Source organism: Pempheris klunzingeri, chromosome 2 (genome assembly GCF_042242105.1).
Source record: "Pempheris klunzingeri isolate RE-2024b chromosome 2, fPemKlu1.hap1, whole genome shotgun sequence".
NCBI classification, from domain to species: domain Eukaryota; kingdom Metazoa; phylum Chordata; class Actinopteri; order Acropomatiformes; family Pempheridae; genus Pempheris; species Pempheris klunzingeri.
The window spans coordinates 14419564-14433657 of NC_092013.1; the positions used below are offsets into that span (position 1 = coordinate 14419564).

Here is a 14094-nt window from a genome sequence, read left to right on the forward strand (position 1 = left end):
GTTTCTGAAACACTACTTTGACAGGATTTATTTCAAACAAATTATACTAAAAAAACATCTTGAAAGTTGGAATACAAATTATTGTAAGCGAGAGTTGCTTAGAAGTCTGCACTCAATTATTAATACATTTGCTTCATATACTTATCCTGAGATATTAGTTTTCCAGTTCTCCATATAATAATGTCATAATTGTATATATATGAGAATTAGGACTTTAATATTCTTTTATGTACTGTTCATATCTAAATGTATACATATTTTACTGGGTTGGGTGATAAATGAGATTTCCTTTTTAATATGTGGCTTTATAGGTGTGATTTTATGTTTTTATCTGTTTTAGGGGGGAATTTTGATGTGGTTGTTACCGTTTTCATTCTCATACTGAAAACACATTAAATGTGCTAGAGTGTACCACATCTCATAGCAGGCTATCACAAAAATGTAGCACACTGAATTATTAGGAATAATTAATGAATGTGTATACAATACAGAGCAAGTTAAGTTTTTCATTGACTTTGTGACATTGGCCTACTGTATATGATTAGCCTCAAGCACAGTAGAGGCCAATAATAAACTAAAGTTATGGCATACACGTTAGCTTCAATATGGAGCTTGCCTAATAAATACAGAGATGGGAGATTGCCCGGCTAATACGACCTCATTTACAGATATTACATTTTACATGATTAAGCCGTTTCTTTGAATGCAATATCCTTGTAGAGCTCTGAAAACAAATCTGTGAGTTGCAAACTAATCTTGCATAATTTGCTCCCTTTTCCATGTTGAGCCACAAAAAGACCCAGCAGAGGTAAGAATTTAAAGGTACTGTATGACTCACATATCAACGTCCCTGACAAGTGCACTGCTCCAAAAATAGATACAGATCTCACAGCTGACGATGGCCAGTGGCCCTCCGGTAGCAGCTCTCTGACCTGCAGAGTAAAAGCAGCAACTTAAAATCTGATTTATGGCAAGTACTACCTTCTATTAAATTTAAATAAATTTGAAACTAAAATTCCTTTTTCATAATCTGGCAGGTCCCTGACAGGTCGTAAGTGGAGAAGGCAATCAGCAAATGTAATTTGGAAAACTTTATTACAGCAGCAACGGCAGGGACATCCATTATATTTAAAATTAAAAAAAGCTCTCTGTGAATAAAATGGTCTGCAAGGAGTCAGACCCACTTACGAGGGCAGTAAATTGCGTGTTCTCATTCTACATCCACACAGTAATTCTTAAGTTTTTACATAACCAGCAAACTATAATGTAGAAATCCAATGCACATTAAATCATGAACTTGAAAATCTTTTCTCCAATACGAAAGAAATGTAATCGAGTCGATCAGTGTTAGAAGATCATTTGCAGTTGCAATTTTCATCCAATCTGTTCATACCCTGCTCTTGCAGAGCAGGATATAATTAGGAGATCAGTTAGCAAAAACAATAAAAGCTTTACACAAATTGAAAAATTCTTTTTATTATGTCAATTACAGCAATGTTTTACTTGAGGTCATTCGGGATTTTTGTGTTTGTTCATCCTTAAATACATAATCTTGATGCAGAAAGGCAAAACATGAAGATCTCTCATGGAAATATAAATTAGCTTCAAATCATATTGTTCAATTTTACTTTCCCATAACATGCTACAAGCGTTTAAGCACTCCCTGTGTGTCTGCTATCTCTGTGGTACAATGGAGATGGTCAAGAGTGAAAAAGCTGGATGAGCACTGGAGACAATAAACTAAAAATAAGAAGCTTTTCATTGGTAGTCTTACCAAATGCACCAACTCACAGACACAAAACATGACTTTTTCCATTTTCAGTTACGTTACTGTGGCATGGCTCTTAAAGAAAAATGGCACATGAAACAACTTTTCACCTGTCCATTTATGACGGACAAAACAGACAACATTGCTGCATTCAACTTATTTGAGGATTTGAGCTATCATCATGCATTTTGGCATTAAAAGTTGCTTCATATGTCATTTGTGTGTGTCAGATCACTTAACGGAGACGACCAATTTAGGGATTTGTTGGCAGAAAGACTGTAATAACAGAATTTGAGACTAGATGAATTTGCACCAATTTACCAGTGTCTGCAAAGTGCAACAGACCTGAATACATTCCATTATTCACCGTTAAATTAAACCAATCTGACTGATTTAGCTAGAAAAATTTGGCAGTTTGTTTTAAAGTGCTGTAAGAACACTGGGCTGAGTGAGTGATATTAAAAATGGTTTTCAAAACGGACATTATTTTAAAGGAGGCCACTACATAATTCCCATAATTTTACAACGGGGATTACCTGCTAATGTCTGACAGACAAAACAGTCTGAGGAAGCAAGTAAAACATGAGACATACTTGAGATTTAGACCATAGGAATAGCTGTCAGACCGCACATCCAACCATAACCATACACATACTTACCACACACATATACAGTGTTCCTGAGGACCAATTGTTGCAGCAAACAACTGCCATTTTCATTTTTGTTTCCCAAACAAAAATATGCCAGTAAGATATATTCTACAATATAAGGACTACAGAAATTGAAATCAAACATACATACTTTGCAAATCATGTATAAACTGAAGTAGGTGCCTGCTGGGAGAGACATGGAAATTGGCTTAATCTAGTTTATACTCTATTCAGCACATGCATTAAGAGACTCTGGAAACATCCAAAAATCTAAACAACCAAATGGAGAAAATACGGAACGAAAGAATAAACAAGTTTCCCTAACCCTAACTGATACGTGATTGCCATTTGCAATATATCAGCTTCTCAACATAGCGGAGCCCTAATGTTACTGTTTTGGGTCAAGTAATGACTCTTTTTGTATATATTAACTCATTGTCATTTACAGTTTTCCTTTTTTTTTTTTTTGCAAGGCTGGCGAAAAACTGGGGCTCAGTTCAGTTCATAACATGATGGAAGATAAAGGGAGTTCCCTCCTTAAATCCAGCAAAGGCAGTTGAGATAAGCAGACTTCACTTGTTTTGAGTGAATAAGCCCACCACAAAGGTCAACCTCAGTCCTGTCAGTGCCTTGATTAGTCCGGAGCGTTGCCTGAGAGGTGAGCGCCGCATATTCACGAAGAGCTCAACAGTGTCCACATGGCTCACTTCATCAGCACCTCCTGCAAACACACAAAGACAAACTAAAGTGAGCAAGTTGATCACACGATTAACTGATTATCAGAATTATTGCAGATTCATTTTTTAAGTAAATAAAATGCCACATTTGATGGCGCCAGGTTCTCATGAGAGAATCTGATGCTTTTCATTGTCAACTGACAATGAGATGAATGTCAATTGTCAACTTTTGGAATGTTGGTTGGATATTTTTCATTGTTTTCTTGTGTTTAATAAAATGAAAACAACTTGCAGCCCTATAGCTGTGTGATCTGCAGGTGATGTCACACACAAACAAACGTCTAACAGATGGCAAACAGCATAAACTGCATTTATGAAACAAGATACTCATTCAATTTGAAAAAGAATCTGATTAACAATATCTCTGCCAAACAATTTCATAAACAAATGTACCTAACACTGTCTTGTGAAAACCATGTCTATCCAAAATGTCTGGCTGTGAACCACAGCCTTTGTGGCAGTACATTTTTACATATTCAAATTACTTTTGTTTGTTTAGTACAATTACAGTAAAAAAGTAAGTTTAGCTCAATGTTATAAGCCCATAAAAAAAGAGAGAAATCCTCCATTTTATGTGAAAACAGCAACAATAATTAGCATTTTAATAATCCCCAAAACTGTTAAAGAATTGTGACCAAGATAGAAACCGAGCTGGACATCCTCTAGTTAAAAAAATAAAGCTGTCACCCATCTTTTGGAGACACTAAAGAATTTGCTGCACAGAACTACACATAACTATACATCTAAGTAGACCCCATAAAGATAAAAAAAAGTGTCTCACCTGAATCTCTTTTGGCTCTTCAATTGGTGGCTCCTCAGTTTTCACCTCAGCAGATGGAGCAACGTTGGCCATTTGTAAGCTCCTGGTGACTGGACCACCTACTCTCTCCCTTGTTCGAAGGGAGAACCGCTCCTCTTTCTTCAGTTGTTGTGGTGGTGGTGATTTGGCTTCTGCTAATCTCTTGGGTGCTGCCTCTTTGCCCATACGTTGCATTCTCATGGCTGGTCGTTGTGCAGTGTCACTGGGAGTGTCAGGGGCCAACGGGGTGGGAGGTAGAGACTGAACTTGGCCCTTCTTTCTTTTCTTGCTAATATAAACTGGTGCTGGAAACGAGGCAGGCCTCTTTAGTCTGCCTAGCGTGGAAGCAGTTTTTCCTTTGCTCGTCTGGGAAGGTTCAGGGTCTGCTGCACCAGAGCTACGAGCTCTGGTCTTTCCCAGCCTCTTAGGTTCCAGCTCAGTCTGTGGTATTTCACAGTCTGAAGCCTTCTTCCTAAGATTCATGTTTTTATCTACCACAGACACTGGCTCCTTTTTCAACTCTGCCAGACCTTTTTTGCCCTTTTTACCAACAGGCTTCATGGGACAGCTGACTGCCATGTGTTTATTGAGACTCGCAGTATAAGTAAACTCCCGACTGCAGTGGGGGCAGACGTTAGAGGCCTGCTCTTCTTCAACTTTAACCTTCTTTGCAATAGTGGCAGCTTTATTTTTCTGTGAAATTGCCTTTTGGACCAGCTGGTTTTTCTTCTTACTGAGAGCACTCATCTTTGTTTTACCAGTATCTTGATTAAAGTTAAGTCTCTTTGGCTGACCCATTCTACGGAAAGCACTCTGACCTGCAGCGGCTGCTGAGGGTGACATGACACCATTGGGACTCTTCACTATTTGCTTGAGGGGGATGGGGTTTTTCTTGGGAGTGTAACGCTTCTTATCACTAGCGTTGGCACAGGCCAAAATGTGCTTGTGCAGTTCAGGCATGTTGTCAAAGCTGTTGCCACACTTGGTGCAGCGTATGGCAGTGCTGAAAGTTTGTGGTATGTTGTGGGTGGTGAAGTTAGTAGCCGAGGCCACAGAGCCAGCATGGGAACGGCTATGATAAGGAAAAGGGGGTGGTTTGTAACTGGGGTAGTGTTGATTAATGCCAAGGCGGACATCTGGGCCTTTAGGCTTTCCTCCTTCTGAGGCCATGATCTTTATTGTAGTGTACAGCTCCTCATTGGGGTCCTCCGCCCCGTCCTCTGCATGATTACCATTAACATCGGGCTCCTCTTTTGCTAAATCAGAGTCATTGTGTGGACCAGCTTCATCAGTCGTCTCTGGTGCTGGTGTTGAGGGATTGCTTTCCTCTTTGGCTCTGGATGGGTCCGTGTAGTTTTGTGGCCTGAGCTTGCCACTCTCTTCAGTGGTATGCGAACACGTCTCGTTTGGATGAAGATCCTTTTGGTGCTGTTGGAGGTTACAGAGAAATGCAAACTCCTTAGAGCAAACAGAGCACACAAAGATCCTACCAACTCCATGTAGTGTAGTCCGGTGGGTCAGCAGGGCTGGAGCATCACCAAACAACTGCACACAGAATTCACACTTGAAGGGCCAATCAGCAGCATGCTCCGTAATATGTCCACTGAGCTCTTTGATGGAGCTGAACGGCTCCTCACAGACGTTACACACAAAAGTCTTGCAGTACGTCGAGTCCATGTCTTCTGCCTCACTGGTTTTATCAGACTGTTTATCGGGGGCAGCAGGTTGAGGTGTGTGATTCGTAGCAGACAGCTCATCCACGCAGTGCTGAGGCTCTACTTTTATCTTAATTTGAGGGAAGGATTGTGAAACCTGTGACGGGGATGGGTCATGTGAGTCAGTAGGAGGAGATGATGTGGAAGATGAGGATTCTGGCTGCGATGAGAAGGCAGCAAGAGGTTTCTCTGGTACCGAGTCAGGGTTTTGGTTCACGTTACCATTTAGCAGACTGTTGCAAGTTGTAGTCAGAGGTACATCTTCTTCTGTAGTGGGAATATCATCCGACGTTGGCTCTGGAGGGCTTGATGTCGCTGAAAATTTAAGGGAATCTTTAAGTGGAGTCTTCGGAGAGTCCAGTGGCTCAAGGATATGATTCTCTTCCTCGTCTTTGTTTTCTTCAGCTGACAACATCTCCTCCGAGTCTGAGGCAGGGTTGTGCTCAACTGATCTTGGAGACATTTTTGGCGAGAGGACAGGAAGAGGTCTTAGTGCAGAGGAGTCTGAAGGCTGAGAAAGCGGAGAGCTAGGCATAGTCGGTGGTGAGGGTATGGTAGGTAGTACAGGGGGAGGTGGTGTTGGGGATGTCACACTGGAGGCACCGGGGGAGGAGGGGTTCATGGTCACAGGGGTCAAAGAGGGCGGAGAGGGGTGGGCAGACTCTGACACAAGGTTTGGAGAGCGAGAATGAAAACAGCTTAGGTTCGCTAAGGACGAGGAGCCCTCCTCTCCTGCCAAAGGTAGACCTACATACTCATTCATTAACACCTTTTCAAGCATGCTGGTGTTGGGCTTTCTCTTCTTTATCAGTGACTGTGGTGCTGGACTTTTTCCTTCTCCTTTTAATTCAGGCTCAACATTGCTCTTCCGATGCAAGCTTAAATCAAGAGCTGAATCCCCGAGCACCTTGTTTAAGCCGTCACTCCTCTTGTTGACAGCGTTTGACAGATCCAAGGGCTGCTGATTACAGGAGTTTCCACCACTACTGGATGAAGTTTGGCCGTGCATGTTACTTCCAGGAAGGCTCAGACTATCTCCATCCTCCTTGTCCAGTACGGTCCCAGGAGGTGACGCGCTGTGGCTTTCAAGCTTTGGCACCTTAAGGGTGTACGAGCTCACCGCCTCAGTTTTACAGCTCTCCGTTTTACATGCAGGACTGAGCTGTGGCGATGACGGGGGAGAGGTTGTTCTCCTCTTAAACCTCCCCGAAGCTCCTTGCAGCGCCGTGACCGACAGTGGGGAAGCCAGTCTGTGGCTCTCTGTTATCAGGGCAATGGTAGATTTCTGAATGTCTTGCGTCTGGAGGAGCTGTTTGAGTTTAGGTGACAGATAAACAGTTTTCTCTCGTTGAAACGCCGTTGAATCGGCAGCTTGCTGGAACAGGCCTCCCACTAACAAGCTCGATGAAGACGATGTAGAGGATGATGAAGACGATGAAGAGGCTGTGAAAGATGAGGTTTCAGTCTCCACTTTAAGGCTAGGAACCAGGGGGGGGGTAGATGTTCTTCTTTTTGTTGCTGGCTGGCCACTGATGGAGACTTGCTTTGCAGCAGTGGTTCTACCCTCCACCTTCAGTGCCTGGCTGATCTGATTTGGGCTGATGATGACTGTGTCCAGACCAAACAGAGCTGCAGATCTGGAGTCCACCTCTATAACCTCACAGGTGCTCACTGAGCTCGTCGACACAATCTTGCCGTCAATGTAGAAGCTCAAATTCTCAGAGATATTTTTGGATATGTCAACTGCATAATCGTCCCTGTCTACCTCATCTTCTGTGTCCGCACTTGGCACGTAGACTGGTGGAGGACTGGTGCTGGGGGACTCATCCGGCTGCTGCTGTTGCTGCACTGATGCCTCTTGTAGCAGCATGCCTTTCCTGCGAACTCCCTTTGGCAATAGGTGCCGTTCATGTATTCTGCGTTGATGTCTGCGCATGTTGGTGTGCGTGCCAAATGCTTTATTACAGTACTTGCAGGGATGGAGTTCCTTAGACTCCCCGTTTTCATCCAATATAAAAGGACGGTCTGCATGAGGCCCTAACTCCTTTCTCTGCATCTCAGAGTTGTGCAGAGATCCTCCAGTATACTGGGAGCCTATGGCTATATAGTGACTAGTGGGGCTGGTGCAGTCAGGACTTGAACCATCAGTCTGCACCACAGGACTGAGTAGACTGGCAGTCCCAGCCAGAGAACCAGGCCTTTTCTTGGGCCCACTCTCATGCCTTCTCTCATGCCGCCGCCGCCCCACCTGTGAGCCAAAGGACTTACTGCAATAGCGGCATTTGAACAGTTGTGTCTGCTGGTTAGTGATGGCATGAATGTGATTGTGACGTTCCAGACCCTGTCTGGTTGAGAAGTGGCGCTCACAGTGCTGGCAGGGATAAGACTCTCCATGGGGATCACCCTCTACGTCACCATCGGGGTCAGGGTCGAGGTCAAGGTCTGGATCAACCTCTTGATCTTGTCCTGCAAGTGAGGAAGACTCCAACTTTCCCTGCGAATCTGTATGGCTTTCTTCACCAAGCTGCTTATTTTGCATGGACTCAGCCACAGGTGAATGCAGAACTATTTGCTGCTGTACTTCACTCGGTTCCTCAAAATCATCAGCATCCTCTTCTTCGTCTTCCTCTTCTTCCTCCTCCCCATTTCCCCTGTCCGTCATCACTACTGACATGTCCTCCACATCTCTATGGTCAGCACTTCCCATGGAATGGGTTTCCTGGAGTTCCTGGAGTGGCCCTAATATTGATGGCCCCTCATCCTCCTCCTCCTCCTTCAGACCTAAAAACAATTTATCAGAACTGTCAGGTTGTACTTGTTCATCAATCCATTTCAGGAATTTACGTAAACAGGTGAAACTCTTAAATGACAAATACCTAAGAAATGCTAAGTGACAGAGAAGGTAAACAAATGTAAATATGCTGATCAACCATAAGAATTAGTCAACTTACAGTCATCCCCATCCCACATCTCCTTGACAGTAGGCTTGGCTACACTCGTTTTCTTGAATCCACCCAAACCAGCCTGTCTGGCTCTCTCCAGCAGCTTCCTTCTAGCTGCAAATACAAAACACACACACATCACTTTGGAGCAGACTTGATCGAAAGCAAAAACAGAATTGAAAATGTGTACAAAAGTGATGTTAGTAGAGCCTAAAAAGTTGTGCCACTGCTAGAGATGGTTCAAAAATGTCAAGGGCAGAAGCGTTCTTAACAATGAACCAATAAAATAGTTTTAACATGATAAGATTGGAGTTAATATCTATGCAAGCATAATCTTTTTTTTGGTTGTAAAAATCAAAGTTAAAGAGATCAACAGATATCCAAGATGTGATATTTTTTTTGCATTTAATAGACCTGTGAAACCTATGTCAGGAAGACTTATTTACAAATTAATCAAACTTACAATTTAGAAAATTTGCAAGTAACTACTTTGAAATTCAAACAAATGTATGAATCAACCTTGCACAGCTCATCCTAAAGCAGCCTCACACTGCATTCATAGTTATGGGTGGCAAGCATCACTAATTTAAATAAGTTAGATAAATTGAGTTTCATGCTATGCTTAACTTGACACTATGTTGAATTTCTATGCCTCATCTGACTCAAGAGGCTTCCCTGGCACCTCCTCATCACTTGAGTGTGTCAAAAAGGTCACCTGACCTGGCCTACAAAGCCCAATTCATACCAGAGAAACACATGCTGCAGGTCAGTCATCTGACCAGCATGGTCAGAGGCAGTCTGCTGAATAGCAGCTACACAGCTACCCAAACATTTTAACCCCAACTTAACTGTTGTGCCGGAGCTTTTTGTGACTTTTTAAAAAAAAAATCATGCACAATACTTGTCCAATGTACGCCAGAGTCGGAGTGCTTACACAGTGACTTCTGGGTGTTCGATATTAAGATGAAGCTAGCAGGACAGGTAGGCCAGCTTCATCAAGGCTGACTTTGCAGTAAAGTACAGAGCTGCCAAGAGCCATTATGCTGCAGTATAGAGACATGCTGTGCTTTAGACTGTAGCCTGTAGCGTTACACTGAAAATCCAACTGCCTCTTCTGACACAAAACCTATTGAACAACAGGTCTGTACAATTAATGACGACTTTTCAAATGTAGTTTACAGTTGTTACACATTCCTATCTTATTTCACAGACATTTCAGGAAAGAATTTATGCATTGATTTACTTTCATCAAAAAGTCAGGACCTCTGAAAAACAGTTGTCTAAAACAACATTATCTGCACGGGGCTATGATATTTCTGCAGGATTTCTTAAGCATACATTACAACACACTACAGTGTCCTAAATCCCTTAAGATAGGTGACACAAGGGGTAACAAAAACAGACCACAAGAGATTAAATCAGATAGTAGACACTGAATACATATATTTTTTTATTGATTAGTTTTGCCCTCTTCTTCATGATCCCTTAATCAATTACCCTCATGATCCAAAACATGTCATGTAACACAATGTCAAAAGTTTATCATGAAAAATCTAATTACACAGCAGCCAGTTTGATTGTGTCTAAGTTAATGATAGATCCTTTACTTTAATGTTTTACATTAATCCATTTATTAGGTTAAATGCACAAAGAAAGGGGATAACTAAACGACGTGTCTGTCATTGTAGTTTATCTGGGTTTTGTTTTGATGTCTGAATTGTTAATGCTATCAAGCCACGCTAACGTCATAACACTAGACCGACCTATTGTTATGAGTGCTATTGTCAAGTCTCCCACTATAACACCGACATGATCAGTTTTTAAAACACTACTTTTCTCCGGAGAGTTTACCATCTGTTCCTGAACACCGAGATGTCCGTGCGTTCAGACCCGACTAGCCGTTTAGCCTCATGCTAGCACGAACACCAAGTCCAACAACTCGATGAACTGGTTATTCTGGACCCAAAACGACACTGAGGGTAATTTTAAACCCTCTCTGCTGGATACAGCAGCTATATTTTAGGTTGTTATCCAGTAGCTGCTCTCTAATGAGCCTGCAGTTGGATAAGGAAGCTGGCTAGCTAGCTAACCTGCTAGGCCATCATCAAGTAGGGAGGCTCATCGATGGATGGCTTTCATGCTTTAGGAACTCAGGGAAGGTCACATCCTCGACAACGTCAGGACCCAGAGGAGGAAAAGCTGCTAAAAAGTTGCTCAAATGCTGGTTTAGCAGCTAAACGGAGTGTTGTGCGGGAACGGGTTGGCTCATTGGTCGCAATTTAGCGCTAAACCAGCTCGCAGCGACGAGTTTTAGGTCGGGTGTGAAAGTAGAGAAAAGCCCCACACATCGCTGCCGTTAACGTTAGCTGCCACTAGCTTTCCCTCATTTGTAGCTAGCTAGCTCGACACTTACAACTTCGACTGAGCTGCAAAGAAATCGATCCGTGGCTAAGTTAGCTCGGCTTGTGTGCAGCACACAGGTCGGAGGCTAAAGCCGAGCAGAAATGTCAGTGTGTTTTGTAAGTGAGGCCTCACCTCGCTTCGCCCTGGGTGAGTTTTTCCTGCTCAGACTGCTGGCTCTTTCTTCCTCCAGTGCAGCTGTTATCTCAGGGTTGTCTTCCACGGTGTACCACACCAGCAGCTCCTCTCCGGGCCCGATAGGCTGCAACAATGAGAGATGAGGTCGGCCACCAATCACAGCCCGGCTTGCTGAGAGGCAAGAGGGATATTTGTGCCACTGTGCATCTTATCTGTCTGTCTCTGGGAGGGGGGTGTGGAATTTGACAGTGTTTTCACCATAGTCTGCAGGATATTCTCCAATGGACGGAGCATTTATACCAACAGGGATGGAAATAGTTACATAACTCCATTTAAACGCATTTTACATTTGTATGCATGTTAATGGCTGCTTAGCTTCATCGGGCATCTCAAACTGGGCTTTTATTTTGGGACAGTTTTAACCAGTGAGCAAAGAACTATTCTGATCCTTAAGTTAAAGTACAGCAACATAATAATTAAGGGTGGGTGAAACCACAAAATATGGTTTTGATCAAAGTACAATCAGGACTAGAATCACCAATTTTGATATATATAGTTTTTATTAAGAGCAGCTAATGTAATATGTAGGAGAGAAATGTGTGGTATGTATGTATTCATAAATATATAGTCAGTGGATCCTTTGTTAGGTAATCTAATGCAACATGTCACAGCAGCTCAACCATACATCCTATAGTCTACAATGATTATAATATTCAGTTTGGATTGACAGGTATTAATTGATCTACTCTATAAGAGTTTTGTTGAGGTTGTAGTTTGCATTGGTGATGAACTACATTATATTGAGATTTTTCTAATAGTTTGCCAAACCCATTTAGAAACATGAGCGTGGAGGAATATTTTAAAACACATTTGGTGAAATTCTATATTTATTTATTTGAAAAGACTTTGAGTTTATATATGCTAATCTAATTGTATTTCTCAGAGGAGCAGTGTTCCTTAGCACCTTAATCGTAAAACAATCCAAACCCTGGCTTTCAGTATCTATTTCCTTCCATCAAATGAATCCCCATTTCAGTCCATGTGCCCTTGGTCGTAGGTCGTTGTTGGCCATATGAATGTGTGTTTGACCTACCCTTAAAACTTTGTAGTAAATGGCTCTGTTGATCTCTATGGGGAAAAGATTCTGCTCTTCACTGGAGCGTGCCCAGTTCACATATCGCAGCCAGTTCCCCTTCATGGGGTCTGTGGCATCAACACACATCCAGCCCCGCGTTGGGAAATAAACCTGCGGAACACAAATACAAAGATGATTGTTAAAAGATACACGTTTCTAGCTCTTGAAGACATGGACAGGACCTCTGAATGGGGTCACAGTTGCCCAAGTGGGAGCCAACACATAATCAGCAGCATTTGTCATGGAAATATAATAACAGGCTTTTTCCATTTTCCTCCAAAACAGCAGATGTGCTTTGAAAATCTGAGATGTTTGTGTTTAAGTGTCATAAAACTTTTACAGGTGACACCATTTTTTATAGGCGTATTAAGTCTTTTCAACTGCAGGTGCTACGGTTGATACAGAATGTAGCTGGGCTTGTTTTAGCTATGCAGCGACTACCACAAAAGGTGAAGGTGTTTATTTTAGGGAGAGAAGCCAATGGAGCAGCCTGTAACGTACCTCCCACATGTAAACATTACTGGTCACCTGGGACCTTTTCTTCTTCTCTCCAACAAAAGGGCCAAACCTCTTGCCTTTAGGAATGACCCGAGTGGCCCAGACACCTGAAAATAAGAACAAAGAAATACCTGTTAAGTTTACAATTATATCTTTAAGCTGTAATATATGTTGAAACCTACAAGAGTACTGTGTTTAACTTTAACAATAACAATGAATGGTCAAACTTCAGCTTAGCCACAAGGATAGGGATCTTCAGGAATAACTGCAGGTTACGAAGACTGTGCGAAACAAGTCTCTGTAAAATTTGGTGTGGTAGCCCCGAGTCTGCTGGTTTCAAAGAGGATATAAATGATTACGTTCACAGACGGTGTGGCGAGGTTTTGACAACGATAGAAAGAGTTATTGTCACTACATGATTAGTCCAAATGCTGTTACATGTGAAATCTTGAATCTTTAAAAAGGTAATAATGGATAACCATGGCTACTTTTAAGTAGCTATTGAATATTAAGTAGCATGTCGATGTTTACCAATTTGTGTATTTTAATTTAGTTTTTACTTTTCATATTTCTGTAATTATTTGCTCCGAGTTTTAATTCAATTTCTGGGCAAAAAGTGTAATTTTTATGTTTCTTGCATGTGTGGCTGCATCCGTGTGCCTCCTCGGCTCAAGGGTCATTGTGGCATAATGGAAGTCAATGGAAGGGTGTTTACCAGGCTTAGGAGTAAATTAAGTGTGTCTGAGGGATTGTAGAAATACTGCTTCAGTCTGCACCATTTTATCATCCTGAAATGTGTTAAAAGTTCACAGCAGCTCAGTTTGCCCAGTGTCACTGTGGTCTTTCACAGTTACACATCAGTGAACTGCAAATGAAACATCATCCTGAATATATGTTGACAGACGTAAAAGACACTGTTAAAGCTGCAGTCATCTCAGGAGAACAGACGTAACTATGTGCTCACCGATGCGGCTTTGATTTATAGCAGAAGGTCCAAGACTCAAACAGTCGGGCAAACCCGTCCACACATGAGCTGGGATTTCATCCAGAGTCTCCACTGTCCCTCCAGTGATGGCCATGATCTACAATACATGAAAAATTACAGTTGTTTTAATATCACAACTGTGAAAATGTCAAATATAGTTACACACGCCATTTTGAACATCAGTAGATAATATCCTAATTTTGCAGATTGCAAGTATTAGATATTTTACCTGTTCAGGTAGCTCTCCACTAGACAGTGGGCGCCAAGTCTTACTAGGGCGTTATCACAGGGACTCTGAATACAGAGTAAAGAAAGTGATTTAAAAGA

At 42.1% G+C, this 14094-nt stretch overlaps 1 protein-coding gene across 1 annotated transcript; it reads right to left on the minus strand.

Moving 5' to 3' along the window:
- Positions 1 to 1460: 1460 nt before the first annotated feature.
- On the minus strand, positions 1461 to 14061 carry prdm2b (PR domain containing 2, with ZNF domain b). The gene is made up of 8 exons (XM_070837001.1): positions 13997 to 14061; positions 13747 to 13864; positions 12786 to 12889; positions 12243 to 12395; positions 11147 to 11273; positions 8621 to 8725; positions 3937 to 8450; positions 1461 to 3139 (listed from the first exon to the last, which is right to left on the minus strand). Exons 2-8 carry the CDS (start codon positions 13859 to 13861, stop codon positions 3122 to 3124), a joined length of 5136 nt encoding a protein of 1711 aa, XP_070693102.1. The 5' UTR covers positions 13862 to 13864; positions 13997 to 14061; the 3' UTR covers positions 1461 to 3121.
- Positions 14062 to 14094: the final 33 nt, after the last annotated feature.